We start from the raw sequence: 21,240 nt of genomic DNA on the forward strand, positions 1-21,240 counted from the left end.
GAGCATCAACCTTGCTAAGCTTTGGTTTAAGTCATAATTCTGAGTGGGCTAATAACTACTTTGGCTAAAATCTATGTACTTGCCTTATGTTCTAGGAGGGTCAGTTCTGTGAACAAATGGATTTGTGAAGCCAAAAGCTGCTCTTGTGTAGAGAGGTGCCACCAGGATCCATTTCAAAACACTGTTTCCTCTTGCCAAGGTCAGTGGCTATCACCAAGTAACCAGAGAATGCCAGTGTCCTCACTCTCCAAAAGACTGTTTATTTTACAGCATTAAATTTCAGCCCTTTCTTTCCCTTTCTTTCTTTTAATGATGGAAATACATATATTTTTTGTTTGTCCTTATAAGAAAAGATTATTACCTTTCTATGAGGAGTTTTGATAGGAATTTTTTAAAACTTTTCCTATAAAAAACCAGTTTTCTCTTACAGCAAGTTTTATTTTCACAGAAGTTGAGAAAATGAATATAATATCCCGGTGGTGGTGAGGGGGCGTTGATTTGCTCTGTAGCTTTGCTGCTTGAGTCCCGATCCAGGTGTAGGAGTATCTTCTTTACTTACTCATTTAATTTACTGAGTATTCTTAGTGGTCAACCTTTCTCATCTTTCTAAAGGAGCACTCACTCACACTGCTCTCAGTAAATGTAATTAGGGTAAAGTAGAATGAAAGGCATTTAGAAAGTGGCAGACAAACACATGCAGAGTGGGATGAAGCCACACATGATTTGGATAGAACTTAACACCATCAGTTTAGTTTTATTTCAGACATGAGCCCCAAATACAGCTCTTTTGACCTGCATACTCCATCCCTAAATGGCAAACCAAACATTCATGAAAATTTAATGGTGAGGAAATTAGTACCTTCTTATGTTTCAGACTGTCAAATGGCACCAGGGAGCACTTTCAGCAACAGGCAGAAGTGTGTGGATGGGCTGAACCACACTTGAAACGTTTGTCTCTTCAACCTGTCATCCTTCTCCAAGTCAGCTGGTAGCTGCACCGTTTCTGACAGAACACCTCCAGGATGCCACCCAAGAAAGGTATTTTAAATAAAGACCTGGCTGTAGACTACTCTACTTTTCTTAGAGATTGAACACTGAAAAGATTTTTTACACAACTTTTGTTCCCTTTTTGGGATGTTTTCCTTTGCATTGTGTGTGTGTGTGTGTGTGTGTGTGTGTGTGTGTGTGTGGTTAGAGTTTCTTTCTTTCCTAAGAAATTGGGAAGAGATCAATATTCCTTTACCTTTAATGGACATATGATTTTACCAACTAGTAATGCTCAGACTTACCTTTCTTTCATTTAGGGAGACAATGAGGAAAGCAAAATACCCTGAGGTTACAGTGCAGCAACTCAAATTCGGGGTTCAGTCCATAACAATGACCTACTGTGAGATTGGTGTGGAGGGCAGGTGGTGAAGGATACCTGTTCTGCTTCAGTTTGTAATTAAGTACAGTTTGAAATAAGTAAAGTGGAAAAGGAGAGGAAAGAGGATTAAGGCAGAGCAAGTGAAGACAAGAGACATAATAAAAACCTGTTGGGGGTATTTATGTGAAAGGGTGAGCAACACAATTTTGGTTGCTGTGACTTGTCATAGGGGTGCATTTGAGTACCATAGAGATAATATGTGACATGGTCAGATGTCATTTTGTGGTGCTTACGCAGCTTATACTTGGATCTGCTGTCAGCCTCATGTCAGTCCCCAGAAAACAAACTGGTAGAATTTTTAAATATAAAAAACCTGGAAAAACATGTTTACTTTTCAGCATAGAACTTCTAATCTATGTGGTTCTGGTGCTGTCATTCCTTTATCTGACTTATTTAATCTAAGAATGGAAAGTGGAGACAGACCACACTTCGAGATAACCTACTCAAGTCATCCAGCTTCAGCCCTGTGTCTTGGGGATCTAAGTACCCTATTTAATATGCTTAATAATGCTATTGACTTCAAACATCTAGACAGTCTTAAGAATATCATTATCAAAGGAGCTAACAAAACAGATAACAAAAAACAACCACTTCTTTTGAGATGCTACACACTTTCCAAAGAAGTTATCTGAAATAGCCTCGAGTTGTACATTAGCTTTTAACCAACCCGGTTTTCTACTAATAAGGGCAGGGTTCAAATCTTATATAAGATATTAAACTTCATCACCTTTAGGATTTCCCATCCTGAGGTCCTCAAGCTCCTCAGGCTGTTTTGGTAATGATGCTATTGGAGGGCTATTTTTAGATATTTAACAATTTTTTAAAAACTTGTAGTAAGGCTGTGCAGGTTATTTTAATGCCAACCATCTCATTAAACAAGAAGATTGGAACTGGTTATTCTTGATGTTTTTTTAATGTTGTCTATTATTTATCATTTTTGAACTTACTGCATTCGCAACAGTTGTTTTAAAGTTTAATTGACTTATTTTGATTATGAATACAATATGTTGTTTTGGGAATGTGTGAATTTTAGAAAAATATATTAAATGATAACATCAACAAAAACCAGAATCCCACCACAAATAGATCACTATTGACATTCAGGTACCTTCTTTCAGACTTTTTCTATGAAGGCTCTGTTTAATTTATATCTAATAAAATGGATACAAATTAATACACAATAAATGTCATTTTTCAGACAATGCTTGAGCTTAACAAGAGAGAAAAGTGACAGCATTGCCTGCTTTGGTTACATAATATCATAGTATCATATCAAGAGCTTTCATTATTGAAAGCAGATTGTATGCCAGGCTCCATACACTGTGCAGTGATGAGATACCATGATGGCTAGTTGTGAAGTGGAGACAAGTGGTATCTTACCGTGATGTCTACCACTTTCAACAAGCTGTGATGGAACATAGTAGGTCAATTGGCTGGTGTTTTGCTCAGCGTGTTGAACTTCTCCAGACAGAACACAAGGAAACACTATTTCCAGGGGTAGCCTATGAAGAAATTGAAGGAAGGTGAATTTGTATGCCTGGATCTCTCTTATCTCACCACATGGAGAGTTAACACCACACACAATTCTGAGTTGTGTTATCCAACCTCTTCAATGGATCATCTCTGTAAGATGCCAGATAACACACTCTATGGTGTGGTGTTCCCTTCAAGTCTGGAAGTGGCAGGCACCCTAAAACTCTGGGCTTTCAGGTAGTCTATTCTGAGCTGCTCCTCACATTTTAAGAACAAGTGATTGATTGGAGCTGGAATGCTGTTAGAGCCACAGAAAGGAAGGAAGGAAGGAAGTGTTTGAGAAAATTTGACGCATGAAGCATATGAGATTTGTGTCTGATGCAGGAAGGAAGAGAACAACATGGAACATAGAGATACTAGTACTAGGTGAGATTGAATGCAGGAAGATGAGGGAAAGGAAATTGTCACAACTGACTCCCCAAGTTTTAGGCTTGGTCAACTGAGTAGAAGGAAATTTGAATAAATAAAATGGAGAGGCAGTGGGGGGAAAAAGTTTGGTTGGGGTATGGCTTGATTATCTGCAAGGCATATTCTGGAGCTAAGGATAGAAGTGGGAAATGGTGACAGTGTTTGTGCTTCATTTGAGAGGTGAAATTACGAGAATCAAATGGCTTTCCAGGAAGAGTACATAGAAAAAGAAGAGAAGATAGCCAGTAATAGCACCTGGGCAATTTCAGCATTTAGTGATGAGTAGAGGTGGATAAGCCCATGGGAAATACAGAAAGGATGGTTCAGAGGGATAAGAGGAGAAAGACATTGTAAAGTCTGAGATGACATACAAAATAAAGGTGGTAATCATCACCATGTTGCTAGTGTACTGATTGGCTATATGAATTTCTTTCAATAATGCAAAGATAAACCTGAGCCCTTCTTGTGCAAATTCATCAAAATTTTAAATTTTAAATTTGCTCAAATGAATGGTGCTTTACTACTTTTAAAGATGAATACATAGTATTTCTTACATGAGATAAATTATGTATCTATGTGTATGTGTTGGGATTATAAATTTTCACAGAAATTCACCATTTATTCATTTATTGATTTGTTTACTTTTTATTTCAATCAGTAAACAATTCATGTGATGTTTTTATGTGATCTGGGAAGAACATGATGTGATAATGGACTTCTAAAGAGTTTATAGATTAATGTGTTCAGTGTGGTACTGAGCAATTATCTAAACAAAACCAGAATCAAAACATTGCTTTCTAAACTAGAGTGGGCCTTTAAAATTAGGAACACTGTGTATTTGTTTCTAACTTGGCCTATGCTTTCAGGATTTCTCTGACATGGATGGCACTTATTTGGGTTTGAAATGCACACCAATGGTAATTAAGGAGTGGTATTCTTCTTACTGATAAAGTGTTGACACTTTTATTTCCATTTCTTTCATTCCACTTTTTTTAAGTTTTAGTGAGATATAATTTATGCACGGTAAACTCCACACATTTAAAATGCACAACTTGACAAGTTTTAACAAATGTATACATACTGTAATAACCACTGCAATAAAAATTTCATTGCCCCCAAATGTTCCTTACACCCCTTTGACATGCACCTACACATCCCACCCCCATTTCCTAAATACCCACTCCTGAACCCAAGCAATCCCTAAGGGAATCCCTAAGGTTTCCCAAAGGGAAACATACCATAAGTACTCTTTGGTGTCTTGCTTCTCATACTTAGCATAATGCTTCCAAGGTTCATCTACATTGTTATATGTATCAGTAGTTTGTTTCTTTTTATTTCTGATCAGTATTCCATTGCATGGGTATACCACAATTTGTTTATCCATTTACCAGTTGATGAACATTATAGTTGTTTTCAATTTGGAATTAATTGGAATAGAGCTGCTATGAATATCTGAGTACAAGTCTTTATGTCAACTTTCAGATAAGTATTTGATTAACATTATAAGAATCTGCCTAAAAAAAAGTCTGCCTAATTACTTGCTAAAGTGGCTATATAATTTTGTGTCTTCACCAGCAGTATGAGGGTTCTAGTGATCCACATCCTCACCAAATTTGACATTGCAAGTACAAATTGCAAACTTACTATTAACAAACTATAGAAATGATCCCTGAAAGTATAGTCTTGCAAATTTACTATTAAAAGTAAATTTCACTTTTTGAGAAAGTATATAGCAGCACTTCATTGTGGTTTTAATGTGCATTTCCTTAATGACTAATGATGTTTAACATATTTTTAGGCTACTCTCTTTTCCTTGTCCTTTCTATTCTTTTTTTAAAAAAATTCTCTTTTCTTACCTTCCTTTGATTATTTTTATATTCATTCTATTTCCACTATTGCTATATTAGCCATATCTTTTTATCATCATTATTTCATTTTAGTGGATTAACAATATACACCTTTAATTTATCACACTCAGCTTTCAAGTAATGATATGCCACTTTGCATATATTTTAGGAACATTATAGTAGTATTATTTTATTTCTCCCACCTGTACTTTGTGTTATTGTTTTTGTATATTTTAATTCCATGTATATTATAAAGTCTACAATCTATCATTATTATTTTTGCTTTCACATTCATCTTTAAAAGAATGTGAAATAAAGAAAAATAAATTTTTTGAATTTACCAATATATTACTATTTTCAGTGTTTTTTCTTCCACATTTGAGATCCAAATTTGTATCTGGTATCACTTTCCTTCTGCCTGAATAATTTTTTAAAAATATTTCTTGTAGTACAGATCTGCTGACAATGAGTTCATTCAAATTTTATATGTCTGAGAGAGTCTTTACCTTAATTTTGAAAGACTTTTTTTTATGGAAATAGAATTCTAATTAGGTTTTTTTTTCCTTTCAGTACTTTAGATTTCTCTTTTTCATAGTTTCTGGTGAGAAGTCTCATTGATTTTTGTGTCACTTTGCTCTGGCTGCTTTTAAGATATTCGAAGTATTGTTGTTTATTTTATTTTATTCTTTTAAAGATTTTATTTATTTATTTTAGACAAGGGAAGGGAGAGAGAAAGAGAAGGAGAGAAACATCAATATGTGGTCGCCTCTCATGTATCCTCTACTGGCGATCTGGCCCGCAACCCAAGCGTGTGCCCTGACTGGGAAATGAACTGGTGACCCTTTGTTTCACAGGTGGCGCTCAATCCACTCAGCAACACCAGCCAGGGCTTATTGTTCATTTTAGCAATATGACTGTGCTGTGCCTTGACATAGTTTTATTCTTCTCTTTTTCTTTTTGGAATTTGCTGAGATTTCTGGATCTTGAGTTTATAGTTGCTATCAAATTTAAAACAATTTTGGCTATTATTTTCTCATTTTTTTCTAACTCCCTTTCTGGGACTTCAATTTTATATATTTTAAACTCTTTATTATCACCTCATACATCACAGATGTCTTTTCATTCCTGAAATCTTATTTTCCTTCTATGTTTTTTTTTTTTATGATATCTGTGTCTTCAACTTTGGTGCTCTTTTCTTCATCACTGTCTAATTCACTGTTCATCCCACCTAGTATATTTCTCATTTCAGATACTGTATTTTTCATCTCCAGAATTTGGTTTGCTTTAAAATATATTTTTCTTATGATATTATAAACATGTGGAGTATATTTATAATAGCTGTTTACTGTCATTATATGTTAATTCTATTACCTGTCCTTTCTACATTTGTTTCTATTGATTCATTTAATTGCTCTCCTTGTTGTGAGGCATCATATTTCCTATATTTTTGCTTACCTGGTAATTTTTTAATTCATTACTTCTAATGTTGGATTTTACATTTTTGCATTCTGTATTTTTTTGTCTTTTTAAAGATGTTGTTAGATTACTTTGTGGGATGCAGTTAAGTTACTTTGAATTAGCTGGATGCTTCAGAGAGTTATGTTAAGCTCTCTTAAGGTGAGCTCAGCACAGGGCTAATTTGTTCTAAGCAGTAACCTTCTGAAGACTATAACCAATTGTCCATGAACAAGAGGCTTCTCTTCTCTGACTGCTGGAAAACTTGAACTCCTGACTCTAGCAAGTTCCAGAAACTATTCTGCCCACTCCTCACTCATGGTTCTTTTCTGGTTGTGATAGTTACCACACATGTATGCACACACCAGTACTCAGCCAAAGTTTGAGAGGGTTTGTCTGCAGATCACCAGAGTTTTCTTTCTCTGTAGCTCTTTTCTTCCTGGTAATTTCACTGAACAAATTGTGACTGCACTGGACTTCCTAAAATGAGGACAATGTCTCCTCCACTCATTGAGACCACAGGCCTCTATTTAGGTTCCCCTCCCCTGTGTTGCAAGCTAGAAATGTTCTGGCAAAATGATCAGGCAATGTCAGGGCTCATTGCATTTGCTTCCCTTCTTTTAGAGATCACTGTCTTGGGCTGTCTGTTCAGCAATGTCTGAAAATACATATTTCATATATCTTTTATTTCTTCTGCCCTGCACCACCCCTGCCACCAGCATTCCACCCCCCTTAGTTCCTGTCCATGGGTCATATGTATTAAGTTCTTTGGCTTCTCCATTTCCTATACTATTCTTAACTTCCACCTGTCTATTTTGTACCTACCAATTATACTTCTTATTCCCTGTACCTTTTCCCCCATTCTCGCTCCTCCCCGGATAACCTTCCATGTGATCTCCATTTTTGTGATTCTGTTCCTATTCTAGTTGTTTGCTTAGTTTGTTTTTGTTTTTGTTTTTAGGTTCAGTTGTCGATAGTTGTGTGTTTGTTGTCATTTTACTGTTCATATTTTTGATCATCTTCTTTTTCTTAGATCTCTTTAACATTTTATATAATAAGGTCTTGGTGATGGTTAACTCCTTTAATTTTCATTGTCTGGGAAGCACTTTACCTGTCCTTCCATTCTAAATGATAGCTTTGCTGGATAGCGCAATCTTGGATGTAAGTCCTTGCCTTTCGTGACTTGGAATACTTCTTTCCAGCCCCTTCTTGCCTGTAAGGTTTCTTTTGAGAAATCAGCTGACAGTCTGATGGGAACTCCTTTGTAGGTAACTGTCTCCTTTTTCTTGCTGCTTTTAAGATTTTCTTCTTATCTTTAATCTTGGGTAATGTAATTATGATGTGTCTTGGTGTGTGCTTCCTTGGGTCCAACTTCTTTGGGATTCCCTAAGCTTCCTGGACTTCCTGGAAGTCTATTTCCTTTGCCAGATTGGGGAAGCTCTTTTTCATTATTTTTTCAAGTAAGTTTTCAATGTCTGGCTCTTCCTCTTCTCCATTTGGCACCCCTATGGTTTGATGTTGGAACATTTATAGTTGCCCGGGAAGTTCCTAAGCCTCTCCTCATTTTTTTGAATTCTTGTGTCTTCATTATGTTCTGGTTGAATGTTTACTTTTTCCTTCTGCTGCAAATCATTGATATGAGTCCTGGTTTCCTTCCCTTCATTGATGGTCCCTTCTTTATTTTTCTTTATTTCACTTTTCATAACCTTTGCTTCTTCCTCAATTTTGTGATCATACTCAACCATTTCTGTGAGCATGTGATTGCCAGTGTTTTAAACTCTGCATCTGATAGGTTGGCCATCTCTTCATTGCTTAGTTCTATTTTTGGAGCTTTGATCTGCTTTTTTCATTTGGGCCATATTTTTTTGTCTTGGTGCACCTGTTATGTTATGAGGGGTGGAGCCTTAGGTATTCACCAGAGCAGGGTAACACTCCACTCTGTGTTGTGGTGCTTTGTGTGGGATAGGCATCTGAGAGGGAACAATGCCATTAGGTCAGCTCTTCACCGGCTTTCAGTTATTTCCCCCGATACCCACAGCAGATTGGGCCTTTCTGGTGCTGATTCCCAGGTGGGTGGTGTTGTGTATGTTCTAGGACGCTGTGGGCCTTTCCAGTGAACTGTCCTGTGAGGCTGGGAGTTTCTCCCACTGCTGCCATTCCCACAGGTTTTTACAGCCAGAGGTTTTGAGGCTTTATTTGCCTGCACTAGAACCCTGAGTTGCGTGGTCTGTCTCACTCTTCATTTGTTCCTCCCAGTTTATCTGCACACAAATATGGGATTGCCAGCAGCTGCCTGGCCCACCTGATCCTCCAGCTGCCACCTTGATTTGTGTACTCTACATCCCAGCTGCCCATTTCCACTCTTCCTACTGGTCTGAATGAATGTTTCTTCTTCAACTCTTTGGTTGTTGGACTTCCATAAAGTTCAATTTTCTGGCAGTTCTGTTTGTTTTTTGTCTTTAAATTTGCTGTTTTCCTGCTTTTGTTGTGCGAGGAGGCAAAGTGTATCTACTTATACCTACATCTTGACCGGAAGTTTGATATTTCATATATCTTATCTGACTTTCTAGTTGCTTAAGGTAAGAGAGTTAATGTAATCCTAATTATTTTATTGTGGCTAGAAGCTAAATTCTAATATTGTGTTTATAGTATGCTTATGCTTAATTATTCAAGGATTCCATTTCGTTATCATAACTTTTAGGTAATGTAAGCAGGTAAATGAGAATATCTTCAAACATATTTTTCTACTTTGGGGTAGTTCTCACAGATCTAACTTTTAGCCAATGATAGAGATTTTTAGTATCTGAGTTCCATATGCCAATATTCATAAATATTGAGTATACCCATATAGAATACTATAATGGGGAAAAAAAAGATAAATTACTACTCTTACCTGATGTTTTCATAGGGCTTGGAAGGAAATGAAGGACAGTCATGAAATCCTTTACTCTTTATTAAGTGAGACAACATTAAAAGGATTCAAACTGAAATTTTCCTAGACAATAAAAAAATCTCCCAATAAAAAGGGGGGATCTCTAAGGCTTTTTCTCTCCTTTGACAAGTTCTATAACAATCACTTCAATTTAGGAATTTATTTTTAAAGTGAAGTTAAATATCTTACATTAGCACGTGAGAATTCCTCTTCCTCTTCTGGTTTTGGTATGGGAAAAAGTCAGTTCCCACCAGTGTAGAGATTCATATTTACCAGTACCATTATTAAATTGTCCTTTTATCTCCTTGTGTTTGAACAAGGTATGTACCTTTAATTTTAGTTAATTTAACACAATATTTATTGATTATTAAATACAGCATAAGGTATAACAGACATCCCTTGACTTTAAAAAGCTTATGACCTATTTGGAGAAATGAGACAAATATATAGAAAACTTTAAAAAGCAGTATAAGACCATAATGAGAAAGATGGTTGAGAGTAGGATATGAAATGCGAATTGCGTTGTAGAGGCAATATACACTATGCACTTTTTTTCCAACCCTTTAATCATTTTCTATGGTTCTCTAGTGAACATTCTTCAGTCTACCCAGATCATTCCTTAGATGCAGAGCTAAAACACTCAGCAGACATGAATCTGAATAGTTATGAGCATGTTTGGATGATTACATCAAATTTCTGACTGCTACAGCTCTGTTTAAGCCTCCCAAACCTGTTTGTGCTCTTATCATTATACCATGTCCTTATCTCTTGGCAGGGTAAGTAATGGAAAAAATGTTTGAATCATGAAGACCCAGGTTTGAATCCTTTCTTCACTTCTTGCAGGCTTTAGATCTTGATTGGGTATGTTAGTTAAGGGCAATTTGGTTAAAGATAACATATTCTACCTTAGCTGGCCTAAGCTAAAAGACAGCTGGGGGACACTAATGGACCCCTAAGGCAAGAATGAAGTTGATTTTCAGGCTCAACTAGAACTAGAGACTAAAACACTATAACAAACTCAGAACATTATCTTTGTTTCTTATTTCTGAAAAATCTGCTTCATTTTCCTTCTGGCTACTAATTATTTTCTTTCTCTTATAGTAGACATGGCAGGTAAGGGAGAAATTAGGAGTACCTAAAACTTTTGTTTTCTAAGCCATGTGGGTGAATAAACATGTATGTTTGTGTCAGGGCACAGTTCACGTAAAATGTTGGGAAGTTGGTAGGAGAGTTCCCATAAAAGCAGAGTAACTGGGATAATAAAATGATGGTTTCACTATAACTAATCATTTCATCTCTTTTAGTCTAGCGTAACATATATGCACAAAATCCTCCATTAATATTATCTTCTCCCTTTCTTTCCAGTCAACTTTTACTCTCTATAATAGATTTTTTTATTTTTAAATATTTTATTTATTTATTTATTTTTAGGGAGGGGAAGGAGACAGACAGGGAGAGAAACATCAATGTGTGGTTGCCTCTCACATATGCCCTACTGGGGACCTGGCCCACAATCCAGGCATGTGCCCTCACTGGGAACTGAACCAGTGTCCCTTTGATTCGCAGGCCAGCACTCAATCCACTGAGCCACACCATCCAGGGCTATAGCAGATAATTTTTTGATAAGAGTATATAATATGTATTACCTACAAAGAGGAATATGTGTTGATTTGAAATTATTGAAGTATTATTGAATCATTGAAAACAGCTTACATTTTCATAATTCATCAAGGCAAGTATCCATACATTCCTCCTGGGCCAAGTGGTTGGAGTGGAAAGTAACTGGTTGAGTGATTTTGATGATTCTTTGCCCAAGAAGGTTTGATTGTTGGGGTAAGGATTGCACAGGTACAGAGGCTACCTGTGGGGTAGTGCCTATGAGAGTTTAGCAAAAGGCTCTAAGTGGAATATACTAATCAAGTAAAAAAAAACATAGTGTGGGAGTTTCTGCAGGGCAAAAGGGATGATTCTGAAGAATTCACAAGTTTTCCTATGCAATAGCCATAGGTGGACCTCAACAAGGCAGTAATCACCCAGTATAAACAAAAATGCTTAACTTTTTGTCCTTTCAGTACTCATTTTACTACTCCATGCCACGCAAGAACCAGAAACCACATAGTGAGTGGAGGCATACGTTAGGAGAAATGGTCAAAGAGATGCCTCCATTCCCACCCCCACTGCAGTCTCCATGCCTCAATTCTTGGCATGAGTGAAAAGGGGGAGAGGCTGTGAATAGTATATGAGATTAAAGTTTTAATTTACACTGGACTGAATATTTTAATATCTTAATATCAGAAAATGAATATGAATTATCAAAGTGATGTGGTTCTTATAACTGTAAATGACCAACAAGCTAAAGGATTGACCTAAAATGTTACCCAGGGCTGGGAAAGTGAAATCTGATAGAGCCTGATTAAAGGTAGCATTTATTTACCCTTTCAACAAAGGATCACTTATTGACGTGAACTATAATTATGGGTAGTAGGGCATATAATATATTTTGATATAAATATCCAGTTCTTCCTCTTAAGGGAACTAATTAAAACCTTAAAGCAAGACAGGCTAAGGAATTTCTTATGGGTGGTATGGCTCATCCACCATCTGTGTGCTCCATTCTGCTCCTGGTCTAATCTTAGCCAGCATCTCTATTTGTGATTACAAGGCCTTAATTACCTATGACAGAGTTCACAATTTTGCTTTCTAACTCAGAATGACTTGATGATGCTACAAGTCTTTTTCTACTACTGAGGGCTAATGGCCTGTCTCAGTTCTTACGTCTGTTATTTCTTCTTAGTGGGAGGGTTGTCTACAACCTTTCTGTGTAGATTGAAAATGCCTTTCTACCCCCTTTGTGTTAATGCTAACTTTTGCTTAAAGTTGGAGCTGAAAATGGGTTCCTCATTTATGTAACACCATGACACTTCATGGGTATTAAACAGCCTTTCCAACAATAGTTGCTATTTCTTTTTTTACCCCACAGCCAATATTGTGTGCAAGTTAAGCTTGTAACTAGCTCTAGCCTTTACATGTGGTGATTTCATGAAATGGAATTCTCTGTTTCAAAAATACTTCCTTTTCACTGAATTTACTGAATTACATTCTAGTCGATTCCCCAGTTCTTAAACATCTGGTTGTTAAGAGGTAATGAACAATACATTGCATCTCCTCCCCTAACTCTCTCTGCCTCTGAAAATATGTCTTGGATTCAAACAAATGTTTTCCTGCCTCTGTACTTCTGTCTCAACTCCCCAAACACACAAATAGTTTTAAAAAGTTTCAAAGTTTTTCTGACTCCTTACAAAAAAATTTGCATATAGATACATATTGGCAATACTAACCTCCCACTCAAAACTTAGAAAGTAAATATATTCCAGTTTTTGATATCTTCATGGTAAGGTTCTTCCTGAAAAACACTTCCTGGACCCTGTAGGAGGTGCTTGTAAGTTCCAGTCAAAATTATGAAGTAGCTTAATTTTTGTTCTCCTGTGGCTTCCCTATATTATAGTAATACCATCGTGATGTAGGATTCAGCATTCTAAAGCTTTCTGTCTTCCACTTTTTATTTTAGCTTGCTTTCCTCCCAGGTATCTGGGAGGAAAATATTAATATATTATTTTTACACTGGAATGTAAATTATGGGTAGTTAAAAGTGTGCTTTTATGTTTTCAGCCATGGCTCACATTACTTCAGATCTTGCCTAATTCCTAGAGTATCATTCCATTGTGTCTCTTCCTTCATCAGAAAGCTTAGATGGTTTGAACTGCTGCCATGTGACATTTAGACTCCTTAAACTGGTATGTCATGGTCTTCTGGCATTTGAACTTAGCCTTACTTTGAACTCATATCTAATCTGTTTGATCTGCTTCATTCCTTGCATGCCCAGTACATGTTCCAACCTCTATATTCTACTTTATTGAAATGATCACCTTAGTCTCTCTCAGTGTTTGCCTGTTAGCACTCCACCTATCTTCAAGGCTCAGTTGATTGCCACATCCTCTCTGATGATTTTCTGGATTTCCTCAGTAAGACTTAATTTCTTCCTTTTCATACTTTCTGTGGCACTAATTCTGTATCACTTACATACCACTCTTCTTCAAGTGCTTTGGAGTGGAGATGTTATGTCCCTACTATAGATAGTGACTATTTTGTTCCAGACCAAATATTGAGACACTAGGCCAAATTATTTTCCCCCAGTTTGTGGGTTTCTTTACATAAGTAAAATTTTTCATAAGATTAAATTTTATTTTGTAATATTTTTGTTCTCAAATTCACCAAAATGGGAAAGTCCAAGGATGAGGTAATCTTGTAATTAATTGGCTGGTTGCTATGCTCACCGGTGGTTTGTGTCTGATGGGCAATAGACACAAACCATCGGTGAGCTTTACTGTCCTAGAGAAAGTCTACATGGGGAATCAGGCTATAATGCAAGTATTGTCTGCAGAGCCTGTAATCATAGCCAAAATAGGTTAATAGACTTGAAGGATATTTCAGCCAGGTCTGATGGAGCAGTCCAGGTTTGCCAACAGGAAGAAAACATGGGAATAACTTGACTTCTCCAGAATCTGGAGTTCTTTAACTAGATGATGTTTACTAATCACTGACATCACTTTTTGGGCTTCTCATTTTTTGTGTCTCCTTTTCTAAATACTTCTCTTTTGTTCTTCAAGTGTGTCAGTACTACTATTTTGGCTACTTATTTGTCTTTGGAGCCATTCTGTTTCTCTAGCAGACCTTTGTTAAAGTAAGTCTGAGCTCATGTTTTATGTTTTGATGTTTAATAGAACTTAAAGATTTTTTTGTTTTAATGATATGAGAGGAAAGTGTATTCACTTAATAAACCATATATTCAATATTTTGTTTCTTTTTAAATAAGGAAAAGTAGAAAATTTTGCAATAATATGTAATAGCTAGCAAAATATTTATAGTCAGGACTCTTCTGGAAATTTCATGAGATATTATTGTATCACTGATTATACTAGATCTGGAAAAGCAGGGTCATAGCTAACTTTTAATACCATGTATCCCCACAAGAAAGGTTAAGATTTAGTAAACATATTGAAGGAATTGTGGACTGTCTAAAAGGTACATGGATGATAAATGGAGTGACACCTCCTGATACCTGCTTTTTGGTGGATATAAGAAGAGGCAATTCTAGTTCTTACATCCTTTTCCTTAATTGCTGCTTTCAGGGGGTACTAGGAAAAGAGATGGGTGCCAGTACTGTTTTCCTTGGTAGGTTATATGGAATCAAAGGCAGAACTTCAGGAAGTAAGTATATTTTTAGACTTTGTTACTTATTTAGATAGGTTGCTATAGAAAGTGGTGCAAAGATATTTCAAGCACAGAATATCACAGCCAGGGTGCTTTAACACTGCATTCAAATAACCTGGAGTGAGATGGGTAGAAGCATCTGCAAACTGAAATAAACCACCACAAACTTTTCTTTGGAATTCACAAGTCTGGCAACCGGTGACTCAGGTAGTGGGGTCAGGAGACCTGAATATTTCATCTGGCACCACGATGCCATGTTAGTTTACAGACTTGGGAATTAATCTAACAAGCCTTCAATAGTTTGCTTTCTATAACTTTTTGTTCCCCAGTGAATTTCCCCTGGTCCATTTCTGGATGTAGGTGAGGGCATTCCATGCCTGTGAGCTATCAGCATCAACTGGTAGGAGGGAAAATTTTCCCATTCAGGAGTAATGGCATTTGCTTTCCTTATGAAGAGGAATGACTTGTGAATGGTGTTCAGTTTTCTGCCATGGTTCTTTCTCAATCCCCTGTAGTCGCATTTCTGAATGGAGGAGGCTTGGGTTACGTGATGGGCAGAGCTGCCAGACTGCGCGAAAGCTATAGTGAGAAGATGGCGAATTAAAATATCAGACATTTCAAGAGGAGAGACATATAATAGCTTCATTTAAAAGTGCTTTGACAAGGAGGGGTATGAGAGAAGCAGTTAAGGAAAATATAGCATCTTCTCTAAGGAAAGTAGGCAAGAGCCCCGAAGGAGCAGCAGTCCTAATCTCTCTAGCAAGTCTCTGTTCCTTCCATGGCCTGTGCCTTCTTTCTTCCTTGTGACTTTGCTCATGGTTTTCCTTCCTCTTGGAAAAGCTTTCTACAGTAATCCAAAGGCTCAGGGAAATGTAATAAGTACAGGACTGGAAAGTATTGGCAATATCGTTATTGTTCATTGATGGATTGGTTTACTCATTCATGTACTCATTTATTTATTCACTTATTCATGCCACAAATATTTACTAATTTCTTACAATTTGCCAGGCACTAGGGATAAAGAGTTGAAGAAGATCAACAAATCCCCTGCCTTCCTAGAGCTTAGATGCTTGTGGGAAAAATAAACAGTGGATCCATTAATAAATAACTGGATAACATAATGTTAGGTAGTGACAGGGCTATGAAGAAAATTAAAGCAGGGTAGAAAAACTAATGGTAACTGATCATTTTTTTGTTTTTTCCATCTGTCTACTTTTGTATCCTCAGTGCGGATGGAGTGACAAGGGAAACTGGTAGCACTGACTTTCAGATTAGGTTACCCTTCAGGTACCTTTCAGGTTACCCTTTTCCACCTCTGCCATCTCCCTCCCCCTGCTCTCTCCCTCCCCCTGCTCTCTCCCTCCCCCTGCTTTCTCCCTCCTCCTGCCCTCTCCCTGCCCTGCCCTCTCCCTGCCCTGCCCTCTCCCTCAGGCCTCTAAGATCTGACCCCTAGATTCTTCAGGGTAAATCAGCTCCTTCCCCTTAGTTGCCACTACATTCCCTGTAAACATGTATGTGTACTACATTCCTTTGTCTACCATAAACGAGAAACATCTTTTCTGTTTTCTCATTTTTGTAGTCTTGAACACAGCTCCTGTATGCTCATGTTCCTTCTTTCCCTTTGTTTTGTGCATTTATACTTCTAAAAATTCCTTTGCTACCATGTGTAGTTGGATCTTGGGAAGTACTGAAGACAAATACCCACATACAGTTTACCACATTTAAATGGACTTATTCACTTAGTAGCACAACCATCACTGGCTTTTCTCTGTGGACCCTCGATATTTTTAATCCTTGCAGTTTGTTTGTTTTTTTAAGATTTTTAAAAAATTTATTTATTTTTAGGGAGGGAAGGGCTGGGAGAGAGAGAGAGAGAGAGAGAGAAACATCAATGTGCGGTTGCTGGGGGTTATGGCCTGCAACCCAGGAATGTACCCTGGCTGGGCATCGAACCTGGGACACTTTGGTTCCCAGCCCGAGCTCAATCCACTGAGCCACGCCAGCCAGGGCTTAATCCTTGCAGTTTTTAAATTGTATATGAGTAATATGGTCATGTAAAAACATCTATTGTTATAAATTCTGCCCCCACCCCCATCTTGCTCCATGGAGTTGTCCTTCCTCACTACCAATTGTAGACTGTTTTTAGAGATTCAGTTTAATTCTCAGAGTTGTCCACAAGAGCCTCCAGCAATTTGTGAATTACAGGTTAGGTTTCCCCACCCAGTAACAGTTCACACAGAGGTTTCAGCTCCAATAAATTGTGATCCTCTGTATCTTCTCGCCTGTCTCTCCAGTTTTGGAGGCTGCAGTTTGCCCTGTGACCTCAATTCTGACAGATCTAAGAAGAGTTATTGATTTTCAGTTTGTTCAGCTTTATTCCTGTTAGGATGAGAGCAACAAGTTCCACAATCCTGACGCCCAGAGATTCAGATTAAGTCTACCTCTTTCATGCAAATCATTCTGATCGTTTCAACTCTGGAATATCTCTGTTCTCTCACTTCCTATTCTGGATATTAAATATCAGGGTAATTAAATATATTTCTCCTTACATCAAATATTTTATATGTGCCTAGTTTGTCTTCTAGCACAACTGGGACCTTTTGGGATCACAAAGAAATATCTTGTTTGCCTTATAGTTCTCCAGATTTCATTAGATTAATATAGATTCGAGTGTCTTTCCATATACCAGATACTGTCACATATATTTTATTGATTTAATTATCACAATATTCCTATGAGATTATTTGTTTCCATGATTTGTTGAAATGGGCACTGATGCTCAGAGAGTTTAAAAAGGTGCCTGTCAGAGCTAGGATTTGAACCGAGATTTATTTGATTCTAAGAATGAGACATTGCTCCTTCAACCAAGCTATACAGTCCTTCTTACTGTTTAGTTTGTCTCCATAGACACTAAGTCTATTCTTGTTGATTCAGTGACTTAATGGATAATTATCTGAACAACCTTCTACTACTGTTCTCTTCTCTGTAAAATTGGGATCATGGCAGGAACTTGACCCAAAAATAAAATAGCCAATTGAGGTCTCTTAATTTGGCAACTAAGAGAAAGTAGAGCTAATTGACTAACACCCTCCCCCTTCACTTCTCCTTAAATTTCCAGAATGTTCCAGAAGCATTTTCCTGAGCTCTATTTAAGCTGGAACATTTTAGACACTATTAAAGAAAGTACTGTTAATATTTTATGAGTTTACTTCTTCCGAACACTGTGAGAATAAAATGTTTTTTTGCTAAATATTGGTTGCTCTATTCCTGTTTCTTTTCCATGATGTTTTATAATTCAGGCCTTCTTTATGGAGACATGGGAGTATGTTTTATAACTGTAAGGGTAAGCAAAGAAGAGTTTGCGTGAGATCCTAGAAGACATAGCTAAACAGTAACCTCTGACTTTCTACAACTTTTCCTTAAAATTTCTCCTCACTTTTTGTCTCCCTAAATCTCATTCTTTAAAACAAAAGCAAAACCCAATTTTGTCTTTTTAATGACAATATGCACTTACTATAATTATTTGGAAAAAGTAGAAAAAGTCTAAAGAAGAAAATAATTTCTCAATGTCTCATCATCTAGATATGACTGTTAACATTTTGGCATATTACATCTCAGTCTAACCCCCTCTATTTGCTTAAGGCTTTTGTTTTAGACATATCTTATAACATAGAATTTTTATAAACTTTTTATATGATATATATCATAGACATGTCTGCCTGTCATTAAAATATTTATAAGCATCATTTCTCTTTATTGGATTCATAGTTAATTGATATAATCATTCCTTTAAAATTAGTAATTTCTGGAGATGGTCAGGTGAGAAACCAAATAATAAAGGGATGAGGAACAGCCATGGCTCTTGAGTCATGTTTTTTTTCCCATGTGCCTGAAAAGAGAGAAAACTTTAATAGATTTCTCATTTGATCAAGGTGGAGTATAGATACTGAATTTGCTTTTATCTAAAACATATAAAAGACTGGACAAAATATATGAAGTGACTGTTTTTAAGACATGCCTCAGACATTAAAGGATAGTGACCTCTGAGAGATGGAAAACATGAGATGACCCGACCATTGTTCCAGCTGACTAGGTCTCCAGGCCATAGTTGAGGTAGGGGGATATAAACAAAGAACTGGAGAGCTGTCTGATTTGAGAAGATAGAGCTGAGGGTCTGGGGAAGTAAAGTAACTAAAATACACAGGGAAGACTCCCAGAGAAGAGAAAACTAAACAGAGAGAGAGAGAGTTCTGGAAATCTTCAGAGTGTTCTTGCCGATTCTTCAACTGAGCAATGATCGAGGCATGCACGTGGCCAGGGGAAGATCCTCCAAAAAGGATTAGAGGGAACAATTCTGTGTGTTCCTCACATGGGTGTAGGAACAGTTCTTCTTTATACCTGCAAGAGCACAAAATCTCATAATTCATGGGATCAAGTGGAGTATTTAGAAGGGTTTGCTTCAGCACTAGGGAAAAGTCAGCCCTAGACTAAACATTGTTCTAGTCCCATCTAACAAACAGTTGAGAGTACCACTGTTTGTTACTCTCAACTGTTTGAGGTAAATTCAGTGCATACCAGAACAAAGCTAAGGAATATTTATGGTAATATAAAAATATCTAGTACCCAATAAGAAAAAATTAATAATATCTATCATACAATCAAATATTACCATGAATACAAAGAAGCATAAAAATACCCATAATTAGGAGAAAAATTAATTAAATATAATTGCCCCATAAATGAAATAAATAATATAAATAGTAGGCAAACAATTGTTATAACTGCATTATATATATTCAAGAGGCTAATTAAGTGGGAACATAGATGAAATTAAAAAGGCAAAATTAAACTTCTACAAATAGAAACCACAGTGTCTGAGATGAAGTATGGGCTTCATGATATTAACAGCAAAGTAGACATTGCAGAAAAAAACATGTATAACAACAGGAGCACAAGGTTTGGAAGAGAAGAAATGGAAAAATACTGCTGTAAATTTTTATACTATACATGAAATGGTATAGTATCACTTGAAGGTAGACTATGACTAGGTAAATACCACTTTCTCCTAAACCAACCACTTAATATAGTACAGAAAGAGTTACAGATGATACAGCATAAAAGGTGATAAAATAAGATCATTAGAAAAGTCAATTCATTCAAAAGAAGGCTGAAAAAGAGGAAAGCAGGAACAAAGAAGAAATAGGACAAAACAATAATTAGCAAAAGAATAGGTTTCAATCCAACTACGTACATATTAAATGTAAATGGTCTAAATACCCAAATTAAAAATTAGAAATTGTCAGATTGGATAAAAAGATCAAGATCCAACTACATGTTCCCTGTAAGAAACCCAATTTCAGTATAAAGGTACAAAGAGGTTAAGGGAAGAAGATGGAAAAAGACAGAAAAAGACAGAAAAAGACATACTATGTTAAACTAAAATAAAGAGAGAAAGCCAAAGTAGCCATATTAATATGCATAAGTTTGATTTCAGAGCAAAGAATATTATTAAGAATAATGTCATTTCTTAATTATATAAGTAAATTTTCTAAGAGGAAATAACAAATTTAAATATTTTTATACCCAATAACACAACTTGAAAATGCATAAAGCAAATACTGATAGACCTGCAAGGAAATATAGGCAAATCCACTATCACAACAATTGATAGAACGTTTTTTGCAATAATTGATAGAACAAGTAAAAATAAAAATCAACAAGCACACAGAAAAGCTCCACAACACTATCAACAATTTTGAAATAATTGACATTTATATGACTTCACCAAAAACACAAGAATACATATGTTCTTCAAAAACATTTAAAAGAGATACCATATTCTAGGACATAAAACAAATTTCAAAAAATTTAAAATGCCTGAAATTATACAAAATATTTTTTCTAATTACAATGGAATTAAATTAGAAATCCAAAGCTAAAGATAAGAAAATCCTCCAATTTTTGGAAACTAAATACCATGCTTACAAATGACTATGGGCCAAGTAAGAAATTAGAAAGTGTTATCGACTGAATTAAGATAAACATAGAACTTTCAAAATTTTGAGATGTAGCTAAAACAGTACTTAGAAGAAAATTTATAGTGTTATAAACCTACATTAGAAAAAAAATTCTCAAATCAGTAATCTCAGTTTCTACCTTAAGAAACTAAAGAAGAAGGAGAAGATGAAGAAGAAAAAGAAATAAAAGCCCAAATCAGAAGCAAATAGGTAATATAGACTAGAACTGAAATAATAGAAACCAGAAAAATAATAGAGAAAATGGAACCAATACTTATGCACATACAAACTTAAGTATTGGAACAAAAAATTACTGATATATTTGTTTGTAAACTCCCAATACTCAACTAT

The 21,240-nt window shown here is 36.2% G+C and overlaps 1 protein-coding gene and 1 pseudogene across 1 annotated transcript in view; one reads left to right on the forward strand and one right to left on the reverse strand.

The window, feature by feature from the left end:
- The first annotated feature begins 926 nt into the window (after window positions 1-926).
- Window positions 927-21,240, forward strand: part of TMC1 (transmembrane channel like 1) — a 139,109-nt gene continuing 118,795 nt past the window's right edge. The window contains exon 1 of the mRNA XM_045840729.1: window positions 927-1,038. Within this exon, the coding sequence (XP_045696685.1) occupies window positions 1,023-1,038 (16 nt within the window). The 5' untranslated portion in view covers window positions 927-1,022. The remainder of the gene's footprint in view (window positions 1,039-21,240) is intronic.
- On the reverse strand, window positions 4,924-5,052 carry LOC123820332 (annotated as a pseudogene).

Source organism: Phyllostomus hastatus, unplaced genomic scaffold (assembly GCF_019186645.2).
Source record: "Phyllostomus hastatus isolate PE091 unplaced genomic scaffold, TTU_PhHast_1.1 phas_contig_34, whole genome shotgun sequence".
Taxonomy (NCBI): Eukaryota; Metazoa; Chordata; class Mammalia; order Chiroptera; family Phyllostomidae; genus Phyllostomus; species Phyllostomus hastatus.